Source organism: Phyllobates terribilis, unplaced genomic scaffold (genome assembly GCF_046119375.1).
Source record: "Phyllobates terribilis strain yellow unplaced genomic scaffold, ASM4611937v1 Scaffold_4__5_contigs__length_816908805, whole genome shotgun sequence".
Taxonomy (NCBI): Eukaryota; Metazoa; Chordata; class Amphibia; order Anura; family Dendrobatidae; genus Phyllobates; species Phyllobates terribilis.
The window spans coordinates 243490771-243513817 of NW_027362764.1; the positions used below are offsets into that span (position 1 = coordinate 243490771).

At 46.8% G+C, this 23047-nt stretch overlaps 1 protein-coding gene across 9 annotated transcripts in view; it reads left to right on the forward strand.

The window, feature by feature from the left end:
- Positions 1-23047, forward strand: part of TPK1 (thiamin pyrophosphokinase 1) — an 844123-nt gene that overhangs the window by 376629 nt on the left and 444447 nt on the right. For all 9 annotated transcript variants that reach the window (XM_073678179.1, XM_073678187.1, XM_073678184.1 and 6 more), the window contains one exon: positions 14877-14949. In XM_073678179.1, coding sequence (XP_073534280.1) covers positions 14877-14949 — 73 coding nt within the window. The remainder of the gene's footprint in view (positions 1-14876; positions 14950-23047) is intronic.

Sequence of the window (23047 nt, forward strand, 5' to 3'; positions counted from 1 at the left end):
CTGATTTTGGGACAGTACGGCTCCTAGCCCCACATTACTGGCATCGGTGTGGAGGATAAAAGGCTGGCCATAATCAGGGTAGGCCAGAATTTCATTCCCCGTGAGTGCCATCTTCAGTTGGCGGAAGGAATCCTCTTCCAACTTATCCCACTTGAAGGGTGGTTTGTTACTTCTAGTTTTGGACTGACCTATTAGGAGGTCCTGCATTGGGGGGGCTGCCATTTTAGTGAACCCGGGGATGAACCTTCGGTAGTAGCCTACCAACCCAAGGAATTGCCTCACTTCTTTGATGTTCGGGGGGCTTGGCCAGCTCTTGATTGCTGTAAATTTGTCGGGGGCTGCTCCCTCTGCACTCACCACATGTCCTAGGTACTGTACCTTCGGTTTCAACAGGTGACACTTTGAGGGCTTCACCTTCAGGCCAAAGCCTGCCAGGGCTTCGAACACCTCTGCCAGGTGTTTCAGATGGTCCTCGTAGGTCTTTGAATATACAATCACGTCGTCCATGTAAAGTAGGACCGTCTCAAAGTTTCGGTGCCCTAGACAGCATTCCATCAGCCTCTGGAAGGTCCAGGGTGCGTTGCAGAGCCCGAATGGCATACAGTTGAATTCACTTAATCCCATCGGGGTGGTGAAGGCGGTCTTCACCTTGTCAGCCTCTGCCACAGGAACCTGCCAGTACCCGCTAGTAAGGTCCAAAGTAGAGAAGAAATTAGCTGATTTGAGTGCGGCCAAAGACTCCTCTATTCTAGGCAACGGGTATGCGTCTTTATGGGTGATACGATTGACTTTTCTATAGTCCACGCACATTCTCATGGTACCATCTTTCTTTTTTACCAGAACCAAGGGGGCTGTCCAGGGGCTACAGCTGTCTCTAATGACCCCAGCTTCTTTCATTTCTTTTAGCATGCCCTTTGCGTTCTGATAATGTGCAGGGGGTACTGGTCTGTGTCTCTCTTTTATTGGTGGGTGTTCCCGCGTGGGGATGTAGTGTTCTACCCCCTTTACCTGGGCGAAGTCCAACGGGTGCTTGCTAAAAACTTTCATATTCCTGCACCACCCGGTAGACTCCCTGTTTTTGATGCAGGGGAGTGGAGTCAGCACCCACGTGGAGTTTCTGGCACCAGTCCTCCTTTTGTTTCTGGGAGCCATTACCCTCCGCCTGGAGAGATGGAGGCAAGGGTTCCACGGCCCTGACAGCTTTGTGTTCAACAGTAAGCAGTTTGGCAAGTGTAGCGTACCTGGGTAAATGTACTTCCCTCTCCCCAATGTTGAGAATGCGAACGGGCACCCTCCCATGACTGACATCAACCACCCCCCGGGCTGTCAAAATGGTGGGCCTGCTGTCTGAGTACACTGGTTCTACCATGGCTTGGTAGTCTCTTCCTCTCTACCCGATTGCAGTCCGACACCAGATCATCATTTCACTTTTGGGAGGCATGGAAATGGGGAACGGGTCACTCATCCTTACGCTACCGATCTCACCACCAGACAGTTCTACCTGTTGCCGTCTCATCAGAGCTCTTATCTCTTTCTGGAGGACTCTTTGTTGGCTGGAACTAGCATTCATCGCCACCTGCTGCAAAATTACAATTATCTCTGAAAGACAATTTTCAATCACGTTAGTACCCACAGTTATTTTAGGGTGACTTTCACTACGATCAATGTCCACAATAATCACTCCCTGTGCCTGCAGTTCACCTTTACCAATCTTAATGGTCATCTCTCTGAACCCCACCTGCAGCACGGGCAAGCCATTGCTGACGATGATGCTCAAGTCATTGTCTGGATAGCGTGTCATATCAGCGTCACTCCAATACTGATTAAAAAGGACATAGGGGATGGTAGTTACTTGTGACCCGGTATCCAGCAGAGCACTCATGGGGATACCGTCCAGCACCACGGGTAAAACCGGGCGCCCTCCCACTTACTTATCGCGCCAATTAGACGGGCCTGGTGACCTTATGCCTGGGGGTTGGCCCTCTGCCCCAGGTCGGACCTGTTTAAAGTACAGTACCTGGCTATGTGTCCCGGCTGGCTGCAACGACGGCAAATCGGCTGTCCATCCTCAGTGTAGCGGTCTGTGGGCCTCCCTCTGCACAATGGGATCCTCCTCTGTCGACGCCACGGGACATCCTCCGGACTGGAAGCCAGCTTGATTGGTCCTGACGGGTCCATCTGTAACGACTATACGGTCCTGGTCAATGCAGCAACACTCTTTGTTAGTTCTTGGACCTGATGGTGCAGGTTTGCAGGCGGGGATGGGTTTAGGGCCTGCGTATCAGCCCCCACAAGGTCTGCAGGGTAGGGCGCCGCCCCCTGGTGGTACGTAATGGCAGGACGCCGGGAAGCTACAGCGCCACCTGGTGTGGGTTCTTGGAGCACCCGGATGGCCCTCTCTTTAAACTGTGCAAAAGTCAAATCGGGGTTCTGTAGGGCCATGAGGCGCAGCTGGGTTCTGTGGGCGCTGGACAGCAGACCTTCTATGAACTGGTCAGTCAATAGTTTATCTGTTTCCTGCACGCTGCCAGGGTCAGCTTGCTTGATTGCTCCCAAGGCTTCCTGTAAATTTAGGGCATAATCTCTGATGCTGTCCTGTGTCCGCTGCTTACATCCGTAGAACCGCATTTTAATTTCGGCTGAGGTGCGGGTGTCAAAGGTACCCCGCAGCCGGGCCAAAATGTCCTTTACAGTCCTTTTCTCCTCAGCTGGCCATGATTTTACCTCCCGCTGGGCCGTACCGGTTAACTGCCCTGTCAGCATGCTGATTTTCTGTTTTTCTGTTAGGGGATAGACTTAAAATAAACTGTGCAGTCTTTCCTTAAAGTCACTTAATGTATGGGATTCCCCTGAGTACTTGGGGCAGCCAGGCCGCTCCGGGGATATAGGGCATGGAAAACGGCATCACCGCTGCTGTAGCCACGCTGGTGGTAGTGGGCCCCTCCGCTTCCGACATCTTCCTCCCCCATAGTTAACCGTGGCCTACCTTGATCCTCTTCCGTAGGCCGCGGTTCCGCTAGCGCTGCTCTGGGCGAGGACCTTGCGTCGCGTCCTGGTGACTTCAGCTTCGCTCTCTCTCCTTCCAGGACCTTGCGCAGCGTCGGTGCGTAGGGCGGGACTTCAGGTCTCGGGGGGTTTTGACGCCCACGCCCCTCTTCTTCTCGCGCGGCGTTCCAAAGATGGCGCCCGATGGCGGGGAAACGGCTCCGGATGGCGGAAAATCTCTTTTTAAGGTATGTATACAGTCTTTTCAGGCACGCAGTACCCGTTTGTGGCGGGTTTGTCACAATCCTGCTGACTACTCCAGAAAGCTGACTCACCCCCTGGGCCGTGGTGTACTCAAGACCAGGTCTGTGGGTTGCGCGGTGCTGATGGGGGTAGTAGTGGCAACCGGGTCCCGTGCTCAGGGTGTCAGGCTTAAATGGTGGCAGTCTCTTTATGTATATATTCATGTGAAAGTCCGACTACGCCACCCGTGGATTCCGGTCAGGGATAACCGCCGCTGCAGGACAGACCGCTGGGGCTGGTGTTTGTGAGCAGCACAGGAATGGTATTACTCCCCACGGGAGGAGTGTAGCCCCAGGGCAGGGTAGGTGGATGTTGGGGGTGATAGTTCCGGCCTCGATGGTCAGAATGCAGAGTCCGCTTAAACAGTTCAGGGTCTTTATTATAACAGATGGTAATGACCCAACAACAGTACCGGCTAGAAGGGGCCTGGATGTCTGAGAACTCTCGGGAAGCCCCTCTGGTCAGGGTGAGGGTATAGGCCTACCGTGCTCTGTATGCTCTTTCTGACTATTCCACTCTTAGTGGTAAAATAGCCCATGTACCTGAGCGTGCCGTGTATTCTCACCCGTATGGCTTGCAACTTGGGCTCCTTTTGCCTCTGGCCTCTCTTGGCTTTGCTGGCCCCATCTGTTGTGGCGGAGCCTCCGGGCTTCTTAGGCCAAGGGACATGAAATCCCTCGCGGATTGGTTCTTTGCTGCTGGACTTAGATTCTTTACAGCCTCGGACCCCAATGTCCGGTTAAATGGTTCTCCCTTTCTGCCAGGACAGGCTCTCGGCGCAGTACGTCCCTGGCTAGCAGTTCCTCCACTGCTTCACGACCTCCTCAGCTTGCTGCTGACCCTTACTCTAAGGAACCCTTCTGGTCACTTCAGAAGTGGGTTCTGGTCTCTCTAACCTTGCCCCCAGTTCCAGCTTTTATAGGGCAGCCTGCTCCCCCTACTGGCCTGGGACAGGAGGTGCTGCATGCTAATTGTCCCTAACCAAGGAACCTCCCTCCTGCTCTCAGACACAGCCTTTATTATTTGTGGCATCCAGGCCTGGGGTGACACATTACCATCTGAGAAAATAAAGAACCTCATCCACAACTTCCACAAAAGTCTTCAAGCTGTCATTGATGTTAGAAGGTGCAATACACGGTATTAAGAACTGGGGTATGTGAACTTTTGATTAGGGTCATTTGGATGTTTTTGGTAGTCATTAAGATATAAAAAGAGAAAACACAGTAGTTTGACAATAAATGGCTTCACCCAACGAATAGCCATGAGTGGAGAAAAAGTGTTTTTGTTACTCATTTTCTCTGAAACAAGGCCAAGAAAGGAAAAATTCTGCCGGGGTATGTAAACTTTTGAGCACAACTGTATATAGAGAGAAAATATAGAGTGCTCCTAGACTGCTTCTCTCAGCGCTGCTAAAGATGATTGGCAATTCTTTCCCATAGCAAGAGGCCTATCAATTGTCTGGAGTGGTGCTGGGAAAAACTAGTTAGCAGCCGCTCCTGACTTATCTCATCTCTGGCTATGGTCCTTGGCAGGATCTTCTAACTATAACTTTTCTGAAATGCTATAGCATTTCAGAGAAAAATATATCATCTGATTCATGCTGCCCTTAGTTTGGGCAGCATTAATTGCATGACCGTTTTCCCATTTAGAAGACTTGTAACAAAGTAAAAAATGATCGGTTTTAGCTACAATCTTAGTCCTGCTGCTCTCCAGATTTTGTTGTTTTTTTTTTTAAAGATCCTCCATTTGATTCCAGAAATTACATTTTCATTCAGTGCTAATTTTTGTTTTTTTACCAAGGAGTGGAGCTCACAGGGTCATTATACGGAACAGCCTAAAGACACACCATAAAACTGCCTGAGAAAGGTTCCAGGTGGAACTGAAACGCTGCTGCTGTAAGTCATGGTTTAAATATAGACACCTTCACTTATTTTGAACATGGATTTTGGAGAGTTGCCATATTAATAGTGATGTGTAAATCCCCAAATTAGGTCTCAAGTGTGCATGGAGCTGCTATATTCAGCTAAGTTAGCATTTTCAGCCAGAAAATTAGAGCCGAATGTAGGGTGTTGGTACAACCAGGAAACTGCATAATACTTAGCAAACTACTTTTTGATGGTAGCACATATGGTACTGTGGAAAAATTGCTGCAAAGTAAGAATGCTTTCAAAAGTAGAAATGCTAATAATTTATTTTTATCAATTAATGAAATGCAAAGTAAATGATAAAAGAGAAATCTAAATCATATCATAATTTGGTGTGACCATGCATCTCCTTCAGAACAGCATCAAAGTTAATTCATCTAGGTATACTTGTACACGATTTTTGAAGGAACTCTGCAGTGTGGCTGTTCCAAACATCTTAGAGAACTAACCACCGATCTTTAATGGATTTAGGTTTACACAAATGCTTCTGTCTCTTCATGTAATCCCACACAGACTTAATGGTGTTGAGATCAATTCTGTGGGGGCCATATCATCATTTCCAGGACTCCTTGTTTTTCTTCACTCTGAAGATATCTCAGATTTTTCATAGTACCCCCATTATAATCGGAGTTTAGCTTTATACACCTTTGGCATTCTCTCATGCCCCTTCATCAGATTAAATACCCCCAATAAAGAGGTATGCCTTTTCAAGAGTTGATTTGTGGAATCATCTGCCATCAAAAAGTATTTGTGACCACTGGGTGTTTTTTGAAGAGACAGTGATGGTATACAATTCCATACAGTACTGAGCCATATTCCAAAACTTTTGTAAGGTAGAATATGGCAAGAAACACACAACTAAGTAAAGAGAAATGGTCCATAATTACTTTAAGAACTGAAGATCAATTAGTTTTTACATCAATATGCAATGCATATTTAATTATTTTATTTATTTTGCAAACTTTTAAAGCACCATTAATTCTACAGCGCTTTATTGACATCATCATGACAGATACTCTCCTCATTAGGGCTCACAATCTAAATTCCCTATCAGTATCACTTTGGAGTGTGAGGAAACCCACGCAAACACAGGGAGAACATACAGTGTTATACTTGTCTTATTAGTGTGAGACAAGTAGATCAGCAGAGCAGTCTGTCAGTCATTACATGTCTCACACCAGTAACTTCCCCTTTCAATTAAAATAAGCTCTGGATTCAGATTCTCAGGGATATCTATGTCTGGCCCATAGATCTTAAAAACTCATTTACATATTAATAAAGTCGTGGATTTCTCTGGAATAAGACATCGGATCACAGATATCAAGGTGTCATTTTATTAAACTTCCTATGATTTACGTGCCCATGTTGGAGGCATAGAAGGGTTAATCCTATTGACATATGCCCTGTAATAAGTAAAAGCATTCCAAAGCTTTTGCCACATAAAGTGACCAATGCCAGATTAAAAAATGAGGCGGTTTCCTTATGTCCAAAATAGCCATCCCAAGCCCACAAAAAATCATTATGTGACGCCTCTTACTCAAAAAAGCCCTTTTCTTTACCCTGGGAGATGGGGGACTCGGAGTCGGGTCCTGTGATGGAGAGATGGGGTTCAGCCGTGGCCCGGACCCGACCCGTGCTCAGGGCCGTCACAGTTAAAAAAGGATGGTATGGGCTTATCTGGGTTGAGTGGCTGATTAACAACTACGCCACCTGTGGCACCTGGTGAAGGCCACCAGCGCCGCTGCAGTCCGCTGAGGCATGATGTTATGGCGGCCAAAGTTATTACTACTCCCCACAGGCGGAGTGAGGCCTCAGGGCAGAGGGACAGGATGGAGGGGGTAGTAGTAGAGGAGAATGGGCGCCGCGTCGTGCGGTGTAGCGCAGAATAAACAGTCCTGAGGCCACAGGGGTGAACGTCCAAGACTTTACTCACTTTAGAGTTGGCAGAAGGAAGGCGCCTCCCTGCTCCCCGCAGATTCCTGCGGTCACCAGGGACGGGGGTCCGACAACCTCCGAGTAAGTCCAGCATTCAGTCGGGACCCTACACCAGAGTGTTCCTGAACTACAGACCGAATCCTTTCCTGTTCGTTTGTGTGCGAATAGGCCGGGTCTCCCTCTGAGCTCCTCTCAGAACAAGGGTACGGGTGGCAGCTCCGCTCCATCCGATACCCGGTGGGATCCTCAGGGCCTACCGGGCTTTCCCAACCAGGACGTGGAGTAGCAAGGTCGGGTATCGGGCTCCGGTACCCCTCTCGCTGCCGGACTCCCTCTGAATATATCAGCATGGCGAGGACAGGTGGCGTACACCGCTCTGTCTGCATCCTGCCTGGGATCCATTTGCTATGGAGCCACACTCTTAAGCTCCGGGCCTTCTTGGTCCTGGTTCTTGACCAGGTCGAGACATTCCTTGCCTACAACCTACCCCTCGTCCTAAGGCCGGGGCACGAGGGCTGTGTCTCCATTCATTGCGGGCCCACACAGGATCCGCGATAGGGTGAGAGATCACAGTCCACTCAGCAATTGACAGCATAGAGACAGTCAAAGAGCGATTGAAGGCAGTCAAAGAACCAAGAACCAAAATGGTTCTTTATTAAATATGAAATTTAAAGTGTAACTAACTTGTAGGTCCTCCACCCTCATCCACTAACTGGTTCCCCTAACTCTTGGTTCCCCAGTCTCCCTGTGACCAGGGGAGCAGCACCTAGTGCATACTAGCTCCCTCTGGTGGAGAAATGTGGTGTTGGATGCAAAGGTTGGGTCACGACTATCACACTGTTCTTACCTCAGAGGAGGAACACTACACTGCATTAGAGAAGTGCAGCATCCCTGTGGCGGTCGAACCCTCAGGGGCGCCACAATAACATATCTTAATAGGGATCATAGCTGGATGCAACGTACAGATAACACAAGGCAACGACAGTCATTGATCGATACAATTCTTATTTAAATGCAGTAGTAATTTTACAGTAATAAGTAACTCTGAAAAATTAATCAACAAGGCAAATCAACAATGAAACGAATAACAATAAGCTTAGAATATCAAATTAAGTCTTTCACTATATAACATTAATGTTCCCTTAACAAAGGTGGTGCACCCATTTGTGGGAGTCACCACACAAGTTTTCTGCAGCTCCGGCCCTAGCAGGGGTCACCAGGTTTTCTTGCTAGGCCACAAGTCTCTCTGTGATGAAGTCTAATAAAGTGTATTGAGCCTCCCATGCACCAGCCGGCCCCATCCCAACCTATTCTCCTAGTCCCAGCTGACTTCGGTACCGTAGGTTACAGCTGGAAGTGTCGGCCCTGCTCACTTACGCTGTCCCTCTGCAATCGCAGGCTTGCCTCTCCTGTCAGTCTCCTTACAGATCTTCTTGGCTTGACCGTCGGCGGGAGTCTTTTGGGCTTGGGGCAGAAAGGACTAGGCCTCAGCTCTTGACAGGCAACGTCTGGTCTATGAGGGATTGTCAGGCGGATCATGGTCTTGACCAGTGCAGGCAGAATTCTGAGTCCTCTTAAGCAGAATTTCTTGAGCGGTGGTGATCGGCACCTTGGTGGCGTAGACTTCCCGCTGAAGCCTGTCATGCTGGCCTCAGGGACATCCCTGAGCGCGTCTGCTCCGCTCCCTTCTATGGACTTTTATATCAAGGAAGTATCTCATGCGAATCACCTGATCAGGTCCAATACACAAAGTCTCTCCATCTGCAAATATATAATGGACCGACACCGACCCCTAAAATATATAATAAATTGAGTAAAATAGTTTAGTGCAGGATGTGCTGAATATTTTTTCATAAGAATTTAAGAAAGTTTTAAAATGTCCTATAAGTGTCTGTTCAATTCCTGATCTAAGGATCTCGGCTTTTAGTTGAGATTAATCTGTGCTGCACTTTATGTACATGCTCAGCAGTGAAGCTCCACTATAGATCAGAGGGAAAAGGCGCTGGGAAGGAATGCCTGCACTTATCTCAGAACTGCTAGAGTGAAAAGGAAAACCGTATTAAGGCAAGTAAATAGCTTGATTATGTCATAATAGCTATAAAAATCCTGATGTCCATTTTACTACAGTAAATTAATCAATTAAATATGATCTGTGTATGTCGGAGTCGGGGAAATTGACGAGTCGAAGGTTTGGCCTAGCAACTCCACAGCCCTGGCTTTCATACAGTAGCACTTGCAGTAGTGTACTCCATTTTCTTTCATAGATTCTACAGTACTATATACTCGTATTGCTTTCAAATTGAGGGTGTTGATTTGCACATTTAGCTTGCTGGGTGATTGGTAGTATAATCACACTTTTATATACTAGTAATAATATTATACTCCTTGTTAAGTTCAGTCAAGTAGTAGTACGCGTGAATTGCTTTTTCTACATATTGTTGTCCTATATTTTTATTGATTTCATACTGATTAAAATTAATTTCCATTGGTTTCATCACTCTTGCATTAGTATACTTTTTGCTTTAGATATTGACTCTAGTATATTCACATTGCTAATTTATCATAAAATATATGCATTTCTTTAGTATCTTCCTATTGTAACATTTGTAAGTTTACACATTCTTATTACGGAAGCATGTAAGTGGTTAATCTAAAAAAACAAACATTATTTCTTTAGTGATTGAGAAGTGTGAACATTACTGTTAATAGTTCCCAAATGGAATGTGTAGAGCGAAAATGAATGCATTAGTATTCTACAGGACATTGGTGGATTGCCCATTATGCTCTCTGCAGGTTAATAAGGATTACATCTTATTTATGTAAAAACTGTAGGCTTTGAAATGCTTCCTCGTTCTAATTAAACGTATGGCTTGTTGTCTTATAATTGAAACTCCCCTGATAGTGTTTTTTCCATTCACAATTACCCATTTCTCCTTAATCTTGACATTTTTCCTTTTAATATTAAACCTCACTGGAATTTTTGGTATTGATTTATAATATATTATGTATTTGATCCAAATTCATTTTCTTTTTTTATATATTTCAATAATATTAAAATACAGAAGTGTGTTAACTCAAAATCTGTCCAGAAAAAGTTTTTATAGTTTTTAATACATTTTACACTAATGCTGTATTGAGTATAAAGAAGCTACGTTTCATAGAGATCATCCCTAATTCATAATGGGCTGACTAATGTTCTTTATGTTTTTCATGTAAGTTATTGAAACTGGTAATAAAATGTAAAAAGTAATTTATTAGTTTAGGTCTATAAAATGAAGATTACATTGCTTTTGACGGTTATTTTTTGGCTGCGTTTTTAAATGGTCTGATATAAATTAGGTATAAAATATTTAAAATAAGAAATAAAAATGTAGGTACTGTAAATTAGGCATATGTTTAAAATGAAAATAAAAAAGTATGTAATCTACTAGATTATTAGAACAGTCACAGGGATTAATATCAAGAGCGTACCCTGAAAATCAGGTAGATGAATGACCATGTAGAAACTGCATCTTTGTCTGATTGTCAAGCATTGTCACTTAACGATCAACTAAAAGGTCTCTTATTGAAGAAACACAGGTTAGGTTTGCTCAAATCTGGTCCTCGTAACTGGAATACATCTCCCCTCCTTGGAAAGCTAAGACTCGGTCACACATCCATATTATAGCCACAGCCATTCTTTTGTAGTATGTGGCCCCAGGGTCGGACATTGACAGCTTGTGGCCCCTTTGCTTTCATGCCAGTCAAGCTACAGATAAATATATGATAAGAAACAAGAGGACATGGGAGTTTGAGGTACCTTCCCAAGTGAGGTACGCCCACTATCACCATCTCTTTGGGGCGCCTACCTGATTCCGGGTAAGCAACACTGGTTGCCATTGCCATGGTCTGCCATTGGTGGCTCCCCTGATTGAGCTTATAGTTAATGAGGTGTACCACTAGATTTATTTATTGACCTCTTACCCCAATGTTTGGCCCCTTCTTTTCCTGGAGAGTTTTTATCATTCCGGGTCTGGTTATCAGTAAGCCCCACTTACCTCTGTACCTTTGCATCTTTGCACATATCTGACTTTAATGTGTATGTACTTATTATCCTATATGTATTTAATAAAGATCTATATGTTTTTCTTTTTAGACCTTTAAACTCCCTTGTCCTCTTGTTTCTTACATTATTTGGAGTGGTTTATTTGCAGTGACACATACACGTCCTTCTGGGCGGGGGTGTTCACTAGCATCATATCCTTTGGGATTTTTTCGACTAGATGAATATATGATATAGTCTCCTCTCATTATGTTTAGTGCCACCCCTTATTACATAGCATCATCTCTTGTTTTGTACAGCACCGTCCCTTATATATTGAATTCTCTTGTTATTTTGTTATTTATAGCGCTCTGTCTTTGTTACTTAAAGTTCTCTCTTGTTAAATCTAAATTAAAATGACTATTCATGTACAATGGTAAAGCTTTTTTTTTTCTGATGGAGACAGCTGATGGACTGGTATTTTGGTCACATGCTGCAGTCATTTTATTTTATATCTAACAAGAGAGGACTCTAATAAAGACAGGGTCCTATGATAAGCAAAAATAACGAGAATAATCTATGTAAGAGACAGTGCTATATATAATGAGACATAATACTATGCAATAATGGGACAGCACTGTACATAACAGAGGGCGCTATGTAATAACGGACTGTCCCATACATAACTGGAGAGGATTTGTACGTAACCTTCTAGTAATAATGTCCCCCATATTTGGCTCCTTCCTGGGATATTGTCTCCTAACATGGCCTCCTTCTTGGTATAATGTTCCCCATCCTGGTCCCCTTCCTGATAGAATATTCCCCATCCTGGTCCCCTTGCTATTTAATGTACCCTATCCTGGTCCCCTTCCTGGGGGAGGCAGCTGATCATATTTATTAGCAATGTTTGATAGTTGGTCCATACTAATTAATGAGGTGTTGGTCCGCGGCCACACCAATTACTGAGTGCTTTGTGATACTATAATCAGAGGGAGCCACAAAATAGGGGAAGCCAGTTATCTGATCAGATTACTAATAATAATAACCTTATGTACTGGTTATATAAGATCACAAGTCAATATGAATGAGATTGCTGCTGAAGGAGAAATTCATTACTAGAAAGAACTCAGTGCTAAATTCCTGTGGACATTTATCAATTAGGAGTTATTTCATACCAATAATATGTATCTCCTTCTCTGGCTGTGAGTCTCCCCAATTGATCGGTTAATAGTAGTATTAACTAAAAGCTTTAACCCAGTATTTGAAAATTGTTTCAAGCAAGGACCAACGCAAACTTGTGTTTTTAAACTGCACAAACTGATAAGGTGATCAATGGATAACAAACTTTTGCATTGGCCCATTTTGCTTTTTGTAATTTTTAAAATGTGTAAGCTGAAAAAAAAAAAATAAATATATATATATATATATATATTTATTTTTTTGCCTAAAATAGAAAGGAAATGTGTCATCTTTAACTTAAGGCCTTTTAGAGATCATTTCATCCTCAACTTCCTTAACTGTTCACAATTTGACCAGGGGTGCCCAAACTTTTATGTGCCACTGTAAGTCTGTAGTCATTCTATGTGACTGCAGACTTGTGAATCCTCACATCGCGCAAACTGCACGTTGTGAAGCTACTCTGGTGCCAACGAGAATGTGATTTGCATACATTGTGGTCATGTGCCGACTAAATGGGAGCGGCCTTCTTCAAGTGTATTGACTGAGGCCGGACACCGTCTAGTTGGAATGTGGCTGGGAGTATGCATATCGCAAGACTTTCTGGTCCTGGTGTGGCACCAGAGAATACTCATGACACGCAGGGCAAGGTGAGGATTCCAAGTCTGCAGTCATATAGAGTGACTGCAGACATGTAGCTTGAGTCTGGACAACCATTTTAATACTTGTTTCTTTTTGGTTGCGAACTGTTTTTTTCTCAATAAACTTTTTTTTTTTTTTTTATAAAAAGGTGAATTTTTTTTTTTTTTTTAAAAATAAACTAAGAAAAACCAATTTGTTATATAAATTGTGTGCTACATAGAATCAATTGTAATCAGCTGCATAATGAATTCTTCTCCAGACTGGCAGAGAAGTTTGTGCTCTCTGCAGCCTGTGTTCGTTTGTATCCAGTAATTGCCGTAGTTCATATGTTTTGCGTGTACACAACAATAACGTGAAATCAGACTGTTGTCAATGGATTCAGTAATCAGAATATGTGGCTCATCTGACAATTCTCCGTAATTGAAAGATGCATAACCTGTAATTTTCCGTCATGAAAATCAAGCAAGCTCCCCGACAGTCAGCTGTAAATTGAAACGGGGTCTTTTGCTTGGTGCGTACAATGCAGCACATCATACACTTATTCCTCTTCTTCCATCCTTGAAGCACAAAGTGATAGGACATAAGTGGAGTTTGTGATTTTAAGTATCTGATATTTCGGCTGCCTCGTGTGTTTTCTTTTTTTTTTTTTTAGGTTGATGAGCTAAATGGAAAGCAGGATTATGCAGAGGGTACATAAAGACTATGCTGCACTCTTGTGCTAATCTTTCTACAGTATTTACTGAATATAAAATTACTTCTTAACCGTAGATTCCTGGGACTGCACAGAAATGGCTTAAAGGGATCCTGTTTAAATGAACATGGTATCTGTTCTGCCATCATACTAGTATAAAATGGGAGAAGCTGAACAGATTGATGTATAGTTTTATGGGAAAAGTTTCCATATTATGTGTATTTTATTCATTGAAATTCCTGCTCATTCTGGTCTCTAAAGTCAATTAGGTGGACCTAGTCAATGATTGACAGCTAGCTCTTTATACAGGGAAAGGTAGTCAATCACTGATTAGGACCGCCCACCTGACTGCTAGGATTAGAATAAGCAGAAATTTCACAGAGTAAAGTACGACTTATACTGAATCTAATAATAATCCATGTATACCACTACCACCTATATATGATACAGATAAGACGTGTGAAATCAACGTTGTTGGATGTTAGGTCAAATACATGTATATATCTAAATAGATAGACCATAATAAGATACAACTGTGTTTAGAGAAAAAAAATGAACTACAGCAATTGGGGCGATTCAGCCCAATAGTTAATAGGAATCCTAACAAAAAGTGCAGGGTGACTGGTACCATCATATCATACATTGAAAATTATATTAAGTTCAGGAGATCAACAGTCCAAGAGTGTCCCCTGATCCATCGCAGGGGGACTATCTGAATTTGGTTTTACTGGGTATAAGCAGTAATGTTTGAGACTGTGGTCCCAGCTCTCTTCAGGTCACTTACCAGGTCCTCCCATGAAGTTCTGGTCTGATTCCTGACCTTTCTCAGATGATGATGTTGTGGTGGCCTACCAGACAGGAGAGGAACTTGGAATGTTGCAGGTAGTATAAATTTTGCAGTCCCCTTATCTGGTGTCCATGGACTACTGATGTGACAGCTGTACAAGTGGTCCTGCAAATTGTTTTGCTGAACTCTACTGCACACCCATTCCCTCAGAAAACGACAAGGTAAGGAGGCAGTAAGCAGGTGTGAACAAATGGGGCTTTAGACAAGGAGAGAGGAGTAAGGGGAATCACTGGCCATCAATCATTGTATGTGAAGAAATAACCTCTTTAAAGGAAGTTTTCTTTCTTTTCTTATGCATTATGACCATTTCTAAATCTAGATTCACTCACAATGTTTGTGTTTGCTGTTTAGATACCTACCAGATTTCATAAGTGGAGACTTTGATTCCATACAGTCATTGGTGAAGGATTTTTACACAAAGAAGGTATGTTTATTCTGTATTTTTTACAATTTTTTTAATGGGAACCTGTTGAAAGACAGATCAATAAAATAGACATGGGCAAACACGGTGGCTCAGTGGTTAGCAGCGCTGGGGTCCTTGGTTCAAATCCCACCAGGGACAACATCTGCAAGGAGTTTGTATGTTCTCCCTGTGTTTGCGTGGGCTTCCTCCAGGTTCTTCGGTTTCCTCCCATACTCCAAAGACATACTCTAGAGAATCTAAGGTATTTGATGGGGATTAAATATTCCTCATTACACTCTTAGGTAACCCCAGATTTTAGGATGTAAAAATAAAAAAATAAGTAATGCTCACCTGTCCTTCAGCCCACTAGCCGACGTCCACTCCTCTTCCTTCCCCCTTCGCGCACATCTTCTTTGGCTGCTTCACTCCATACTTTTAATCACAGATTAGGCCTCTGGCGTCACTGTGTTTACTGTGCCTTGGGCAACTCGCATCACAACATTGAAGCCATGGCATAGAGTGAAGTTGTTGAAGTGGATGCATGCAATAAAGGAAGGGGAAAAGAAGAGGTCGGAGGACCAGATGGTGAGCGGTGGGACAAGGCGGGTGGTGAGGTGAGTATTCTTTTATTTTATTTTTTTAACTGTTTATCTGGCTGTTTCGGCTTCAACAAATTGCGAAATGGCAAATGCAACTGGCCACCATTTTGCTGATTTCACACAGAGAAAATGGCAAAAATTCCATATTCTGTTCAATACGAATTTTTGTGAGATTCGAGAATTCAGTTTCCTTCGAGTAAATTTTCTCATCTCTCTCATGGCCCCTGGTGATAGTCATGGCGCTTGTGTGCATGTGTTTCAGTTTTTTACTTTGTATGTAGTTAGAACACAAATTAAATGAGATTTGTGCTCCATCTAATATTCCTAGAGCTTATTCCACACAAAGGTAGTTAGTTGATGGTTCATTTCCACCAAGTTGAATACATGCTTAAGATATTTTCCAATCATGAGGGACAGTGATTTGCATAGGGCTGCAGTCTATTATAGTAGATGGAAGCAAATAAATCCCGGCACTCACGTGGATGTTAATATTCTTTAATGAAGATCCACAGAAAAAACGTTTCAGCCCATCCCGGGCTTTTGTCAATTTAATTTCATTTAAGAACATTAACATCCACGTGAGTGCCGGGATTCATTTGCTTCTATGAATGGTCGTTTACCATGTGCACCACGGTCTACAACGGAGCGCTGACCATCCTTCTGAATTATTGCTATTGACGCGCCCCTGGGCCTACTTGGTGTAGCGTTGCGCACGCGGGGACTACCCGGAGCCCTGTTGGGGGTAGTAGTCTCGTGGCGGTGACCCGGTCCGTGCCCAGGGAGTCAAACTGTGTGGCTGAGTATTAGCAGTAGATGTTGGACGACTACGCCACCCGTTGAATGCAGCTATGGAGCTGCCGCTGCAGGGCAGACCGCTGAGGACGGTGGAAGGATTGTGCAGCGTGGATGGTATAACCCCCAACGGGAGGGGTATGGCCTCAGGGCAGCCGACGTGGATGATGGGGGTAGCAGGAACCACTCAGAGACGATGCGGTGTAGTTCAGGGTCTTTACTGGTGACAAAAATAGACCCTCCCAGAGTACTGGCTAGCGGTCGGGGCCTGGTCAGTCCTTGAACAGATGGGATCTCCCCTGGCCAGGCGGAGTTGTAGGCCTCCCCAACTAATTGTACTCTACTGGCTACCTTGCTAGAGGCGGGTAAAAGTAGCCCACGTCCCTGAGTGTACCGTGTGGTGCTCACCCGTATGGCCGGTGACTCGGGGCCTTCTAGTGGCTTCCGCTCCACGACGGCGGTGCTGGTCCCACGCGTGTGACCGTGCCTTCGGGTTTCTTGGCCAGAGGACCTGAAATCCCCTGCCGGTCGGTTTCTGCTGCTGGGTAAGGATTAGTCCCCACAGCCTCGGACTCCGGGTCCGGTGGTAACTCTTCAATCAGGGCGAGCTCTACAGCTGCCAGCCCCTGATTCCTTTTAGCACGACTTCCCCAGAGCTCCTGATCTCTCTTTCCTATAGCTGCTTCTCCTCTTCTTAACTCTCTAACCCTGCCTCAGCCCCAGTTTTATATAGGGGAAGTTCTTCCACTCCCAGGACTGGGCAGGAGGTGTGGCATGCATAGGATTCCTGACCAAGAGACCTCCCACCTGCTCTCAGACATAATATTGCTATTACTGTGGAAACCAGACCCCTGGGGTGCCACATTCCCCCCTAGTGAAATTTAGTACTCCGGGACTAAACATACTTTTGTAAACATAACAAGGTATAAACAATAACGTTCTGGTAGAGACAACACATAAGGTGGTCACGGCGTGTCCGCAACCGGGTGTAACTTTTGAGGAAAACAAAGGTGTCCATTTCACCAAAACAGGGAGACGTAACCAGGTAGGGGTCTGTCCTGCCCCGAGTCCTTATCAGTCTTTTAGTCCGTCCTGGGTTACGCTCCAACTATATGCACAAAGGATTCCCGGTAAATCCACCAAAGACTCCTACAAATAACTAGAAACACATAATTATACACAAGCAACAATAAACAGGTAAACATTAATAAAATAGCTTGAACATTTAGATCCTCCACCGTATGGGCAACTGGCCTCTAGTGACCCTAGTGGACCTACGGAGCTGGCTGACTGGTCCTGAGCTACAGGGTATAGGAGCTGTCAAGGGTAAACTGGGCAGCCGTCTACGGACTCTTTGGCTCACTAGGGGTATGGCAGGCTCATTATAAGCAGAGGGTTGATTCTCCTGGTCTGCTTGTGTGGGGTCTTCTGCCTCCTGGACCGTCTGTTCTTCCAGCTCTACCTGTGTCTCCGTAGGCAGTTGGGATGCTGGTTGGAGGAACGTGAGGACGGGTACCACAACAGCACCATTGACTTGAGTCCAAGACCGAGGGAAGTCTCCGAGCACAGTACTAACCATATCTTCCCTTTCCTCTACGGGTCGAGGGTCTTCTTGTTCCTCTTCAGGGTTCCGTAGCTGTTCGGGACACTTCTTCAGGTGATCCCAGGATACAATGGCTGTGGTTTCCCTTCCGTCTTTACTGATTGTACAGATCTTTGGGTTGTCGTGGCTTGAGGGCAGTACGGTGTACGGGTCCTTCTCCCACTGGTCGTCCAACTTGTGGAGCCGTCTTTTCCTCTTCAAGACCTGCTCTCCGGGCACCAGGGGAACAGCGAGAGCATACTGGTTGTAAGTTTTCTCTTGTCTTTCCCTAGCTTGACAGAGACTTCGCTCCACGCTCTCCTGTACTTTCCGGTACTGCTGCTGACTCTCTGTGTCCCAGTCTGCTTCTGGTGAAGTGTCCTCGGGTGTCAGGACTCCCATCTCCAGATCAACAGGAAGCTTACCAGGTCTTGCCCTCATTAGGTAAGCCGGGGTACAGTTGGTGGAACCTACAGGGATGTGGTTGTATAGGTCCACCAGGTCGGGCAGCTTTTCAGGCCACAGACTACGTTCTTCCAGGGGCAATGTTTTCAGAAGATCTATCACCACCTGGTTCATTTTCTCACAAAGTCCATTAGTTTGCGGGTGATAGGGTGTTGTTCTTATCTTCCGGCAGCCATACAGGGTGCAGAACTCCTGGAAGACTTCCGCTTCAAAGGCAGGCCCCTGGTCCGTCAGCACCTGCTCCGGGTATCCGTGCGGACGGCAAAAGTGCTGCTGGAAGGCTCTAGCTGCTGTTTGAGCCGTTAAGTCCTTGACGGGGACGACAACCAAGAACCGGGAGTAGTGATCCACGATGGTTAACGCGTAGACGTAGCCACTTCTGCTTGGGGTCAGTTTTACATGATCCAAGGCTACCAGTTCCAACGGCTGTCTGGTGATGATGGACTGCAGGGGAGTCTTCTGGCTGGCACGGTCCCTCCTTCTTAGGTTGCATGGGCCACAGTCTCTGCACCACCTCTCGATGGTTCCTCTCATGCCTACCCAATGGAACCGCCCGCGCAGCAGGAACTCCAGCTTCTTCCATCCGAAGTGCCCAGCTCCGTCGTGGTATGCCTTCATCACCATAGCTGCGTCTCTTCTTGGCACCACTACTTGCCAGATTAGTTCATGCGTCCGGGAGTTAACCATTCTGCGGCACAACTTCCCCTTGTAAAGGAACAGTCGACTCTTCTCAGCCCACAGTTGCTTGGCTTCCTCCGGAGCGTCTGGGTCAAGGCGTGCATCTGGCCGAGTCAGCATCTCCTTTACCAGTCGGACAGCAGGGTCACTGTCTTGCGTCTCCGCCCAGTTGTAATGAGGTAATGGGTTGAACGTAGCGGATTGCTTACTCCTTACATGGTGGGAATACTGGATAGTCCCATGACGGTGGAACGCGGGGAGTTCAACTTCTTCCAGTTCCTCTGAATCTTCCCCTACGTCCGGTAGGTTCGGCATCCTGGACAGGGCGTCCGCGTTGGTATTGGAGCGTCCTGCCCGGTATTTGATTGTAAACTCATAGTTGGACAAGCGGGCCATCCATCTCTGCTCTAGGGCACCGAGTCTTGCAGTGTCCAGGTGTGTCAACGGGTTGTTATCCGTGTACACGGTGAACCGGGAAGCAGCGAGGTAGTGCTTAAAGCGTTCGGTGACTGCCCACACCACTGCCAGGAACTCTAGCTTAAATGAGCTGTAATTCTCAGGGTTTCTTTCGGTGGGTCGCAGTTTTCGGCTGGCGTAAGCAATTACCCGTTCCTTCCCCTGCTGGATCTGGGACAGTACGGCTCCTAGCCCGATGTTACTGGCGTCGGTGTAGAGGATAAAGGGCTGGCTATAATCAGGGTACGCCAGGATTTCATCCCCCGTGAGGGCCAACTTCAGCTGGCGGAAGGACTCTTCTTCCAGCTTCTCCCATCTGAAGGGTGGCTTCTGGTTCTTGGCCTTCCTGGACTGGCCTATCAGGAGGTCCTGCATAGGAGCTGCCTTTTTGGTGAAACCGGGAATGAACCTTCGGTAGTAGCCTACCAACCCGAGGAACTGCCTCACTTCCTTTACGCTGGAGGGTCTTGGCCATTCCTTAATTGCGGTGATCTTATCAGGGTCGGGAGCCACTCCGTCAGCACTCACCACGTGTCCCAGGTACTGCACCTTTGGCTTCAGGAGGTGACACTTGGAGGGTTTCACCTTTAAGCCGTAACTTGCCAGAGCTTCGAACACTTCCGCCAGGTGTTTCAGGTGGTCCTCGTAGGTCTTGGAATAGACGATGACATCGTCCAGGTATAACAGGACCGTCTCAAAGTTTCGGTGTCCCAGACAGCATTCCATCAATCGCTGGAAGGTTCCTGGTGCGTTGCAGAGTCCGAACGGCATGCAGGTAAACTCGCTAAGTCCTATCGGGGTGGTGAATGCGGTCTTCTCCCGGTCCGCCTCTGCTACAGGAACCTGCCAGTACCCGCTAGTGAGATCCAAGGTGGAGAAGAAGTTAGCAGATTTTAAAGCAGCCAAAGACTCCTCTATTCTTGGTAAGGGGTACGCATCTTTGTGTGTGATACGGTTAATTTTCCGGTAATCTACACACATTCTCATGGTGTTGTCTTTCTTTTTGACCAAGACTAGTGGAGCTGCCCAGGGGCTACAGCTATCCCTGATTACCCCAGCCTCCCTCATGTCTCTAAGCATCCCCTTGGCGTGTTGGTAGTGTGCAGGGGGTACGGGTCGATACCTCTCTTTTATGGGAGGATGGTCTCCCGTGGGGATGTGGTGTTCTACCCCCTTGACTCGCCCGAAGTCTAACGGGTGTTTACTAAACACTCTCTCGTACTCTCGAACCACCCGGTAGACTCCCTGTTTCTGGTGGGAGGGAGTGGAGTCAGTACCCAAATGTAGTTGCTGACACCAATCCTCCATTATTTTCGTAGAGCCGTTACCTTCCTCCGGGTGAGATGGAGGCAAGGGTTCCACAGACTGTATAGAATTTTGGTTGATAGTATATAATTTGGCTAGCGTAGCATACCGGGGCAGGTATACTTCCCTTTTCCCGATATTTATTATACGAACGGGCACCCTCCCATGGCGTACATCAACTACCCCCCGTGCTGTCAAAATGGTGGGCCTACTGTCTGAGTAGACTGGTTCTACCATGGCCTGGTAATCTCTACCTCTCAGACCAATAGCTGCCTGGCACCAAATCATCATTTCACTTTTCGGGGGCATGGCAATAGGGAAAGGGTCACACATTCTTACGCTACCAATCTCACCACCAGAGAGTTCCACCTGTTGCCGTCGCATCAGTGCCCGGATCTCTTTCTGGAGCACTCGCTCCTGACCGGAGCTGGCGTTCTTGGCAACCTGCTGTAAAATGAAAATCACCTCTGCAAGACAATTTTCAATCACATTAGTTCTTAGAGTTATCTTTGGGTGACTCTCGCGCTTGTCAATGTCTACAATGATCAGTCCCTGTGCTGCCAGTTCGACTCTACCGATTTTAATGGTCATTTCTTTAAATCCGATCTGTGGCACAGGCTGACCATTACTGGCGATGATACTCAAGTCGTCGTCTGGATAGCGGGTTATATCCGAGTCATTCCAGTACTGCTTGAAGAGCACGTACGGGATGGTGGTGACCTGTGACCCGGTGTCCAGTAGGGCACTCATAGGGATGCCATCCAGTACCACAGGCAAGACTGGACGTCCTCCCACATATTTGTCGCGCCAGTTCGATGGGCCTGGTGATCTTTTTCCTGGGGGTTGGCCCTCTACCCCAGGTTGTGCCAGTTTAAAGGACAGTACCTTGCCATATGTCCGGGTTGATTGCAGCGGCGGCAGATAGGTTGTCCGTCCTCGTTGTACCGGTCGCTGGGTCTTCCTCTGGCCGGTGGGGTCCTCCTTGGTCGACGCCACGGGATGTCCTCCGGTCCGGATGCCAGCTGGATCTTCCCTGGAGTGGAAACCTGTAAAGACTGCACAGTTCGGGTTAGCGCAGCAACGCTTTTAGCTAGCTCTTGGACCTGATGGTGCAGGTCCGGAGCCGGGTCATTGTTCAAAGCCTGCGCATCAGCCCCCACAGGCCCTGCCGACAAGGGCGCCGCCTCCTGGTGGTAAGTGATAGCTGGGCGCCTGTGGGTCACAACGCAACCCGGTGTCGGTTCTCGGAGCACCCGGATGGCTCTGTCCTTGAACTGTGCAAAGTCCAGATGAGGATCCTTTAAGGCTATGGCCCACAACTGGGTTCGGTGGACATTGCAATATAGTCCCTCTATAAATTGCTCGGTCAACAGCCTGTCCTCGTTTCCCACGCTGTCAGGGTCGGTCTGCTTAATGGCTCTCAGGGCCTCTTGTAGGTTTAGTGCATAGTCCCTTATACTCTCATGTGCTCGCTGCTTGCACCCATAGAATCTAAGCTTAATCTCGGCTGAGGTGCGGGTATCAAAGGTGTCCCTCAGCCGGGTTAGTATCCCTGCGACAGTCCTCCTCCCAGGTGGCCAGGACTTTACCTCCCTTTGGGCTGCCCCGGTTAGTTGGGCCACCAGGATGCTCACTTTTTGCTCTTCTGTGAGGGGGTACACCTGGAAGAGGCTATCCAGCTTTTCTTTAAAGTCATTCAGGGTATGTGACTCCCCTGAGTACTGGGGTAGCCAGGCTGCTCCCGGGATATAGGGCATGGTGAAAGGCATGACTGCAGCAGCGGTGGCGCTGGCGGGGGTTGAGGCAGTGAAGCTCTCCTCCGTATCCGACATCTTTCTCCCCCCCTAGTGGACCGTGGCCTACCTTGCGATGATCCTCTTCCGTAGGCCGCGGCTCCGCAGTGGATCGTCAGGGTTGAGGACCTTCCGTCGCGCTCCTGTGACGTCGGCGTCTGCTGGGCTCCTTCCAGGACCTTTACGCAACGTCCGGACGTGAGGCGGGGCTTCAGTTCTCGCGCGCTTTCGGAGTCCACGCCCCTCTTCTTCCCGCGCGGCGTCTTCAAGATGGCGTCCAACGGCGGGAAAACTCCACGGATGGCGGGAAGAAGGCAGAAGATGGCGCCGGATGGCGGGAAAACATCGCGGATGGCGGGAAGAAGGTAGAAGATGGCGCCGGATGGCGGGAATAAGGTAGAAGATGGCGCCGGATGGCGGGAATCTTCACCACTGTTGAGTTTGAACAG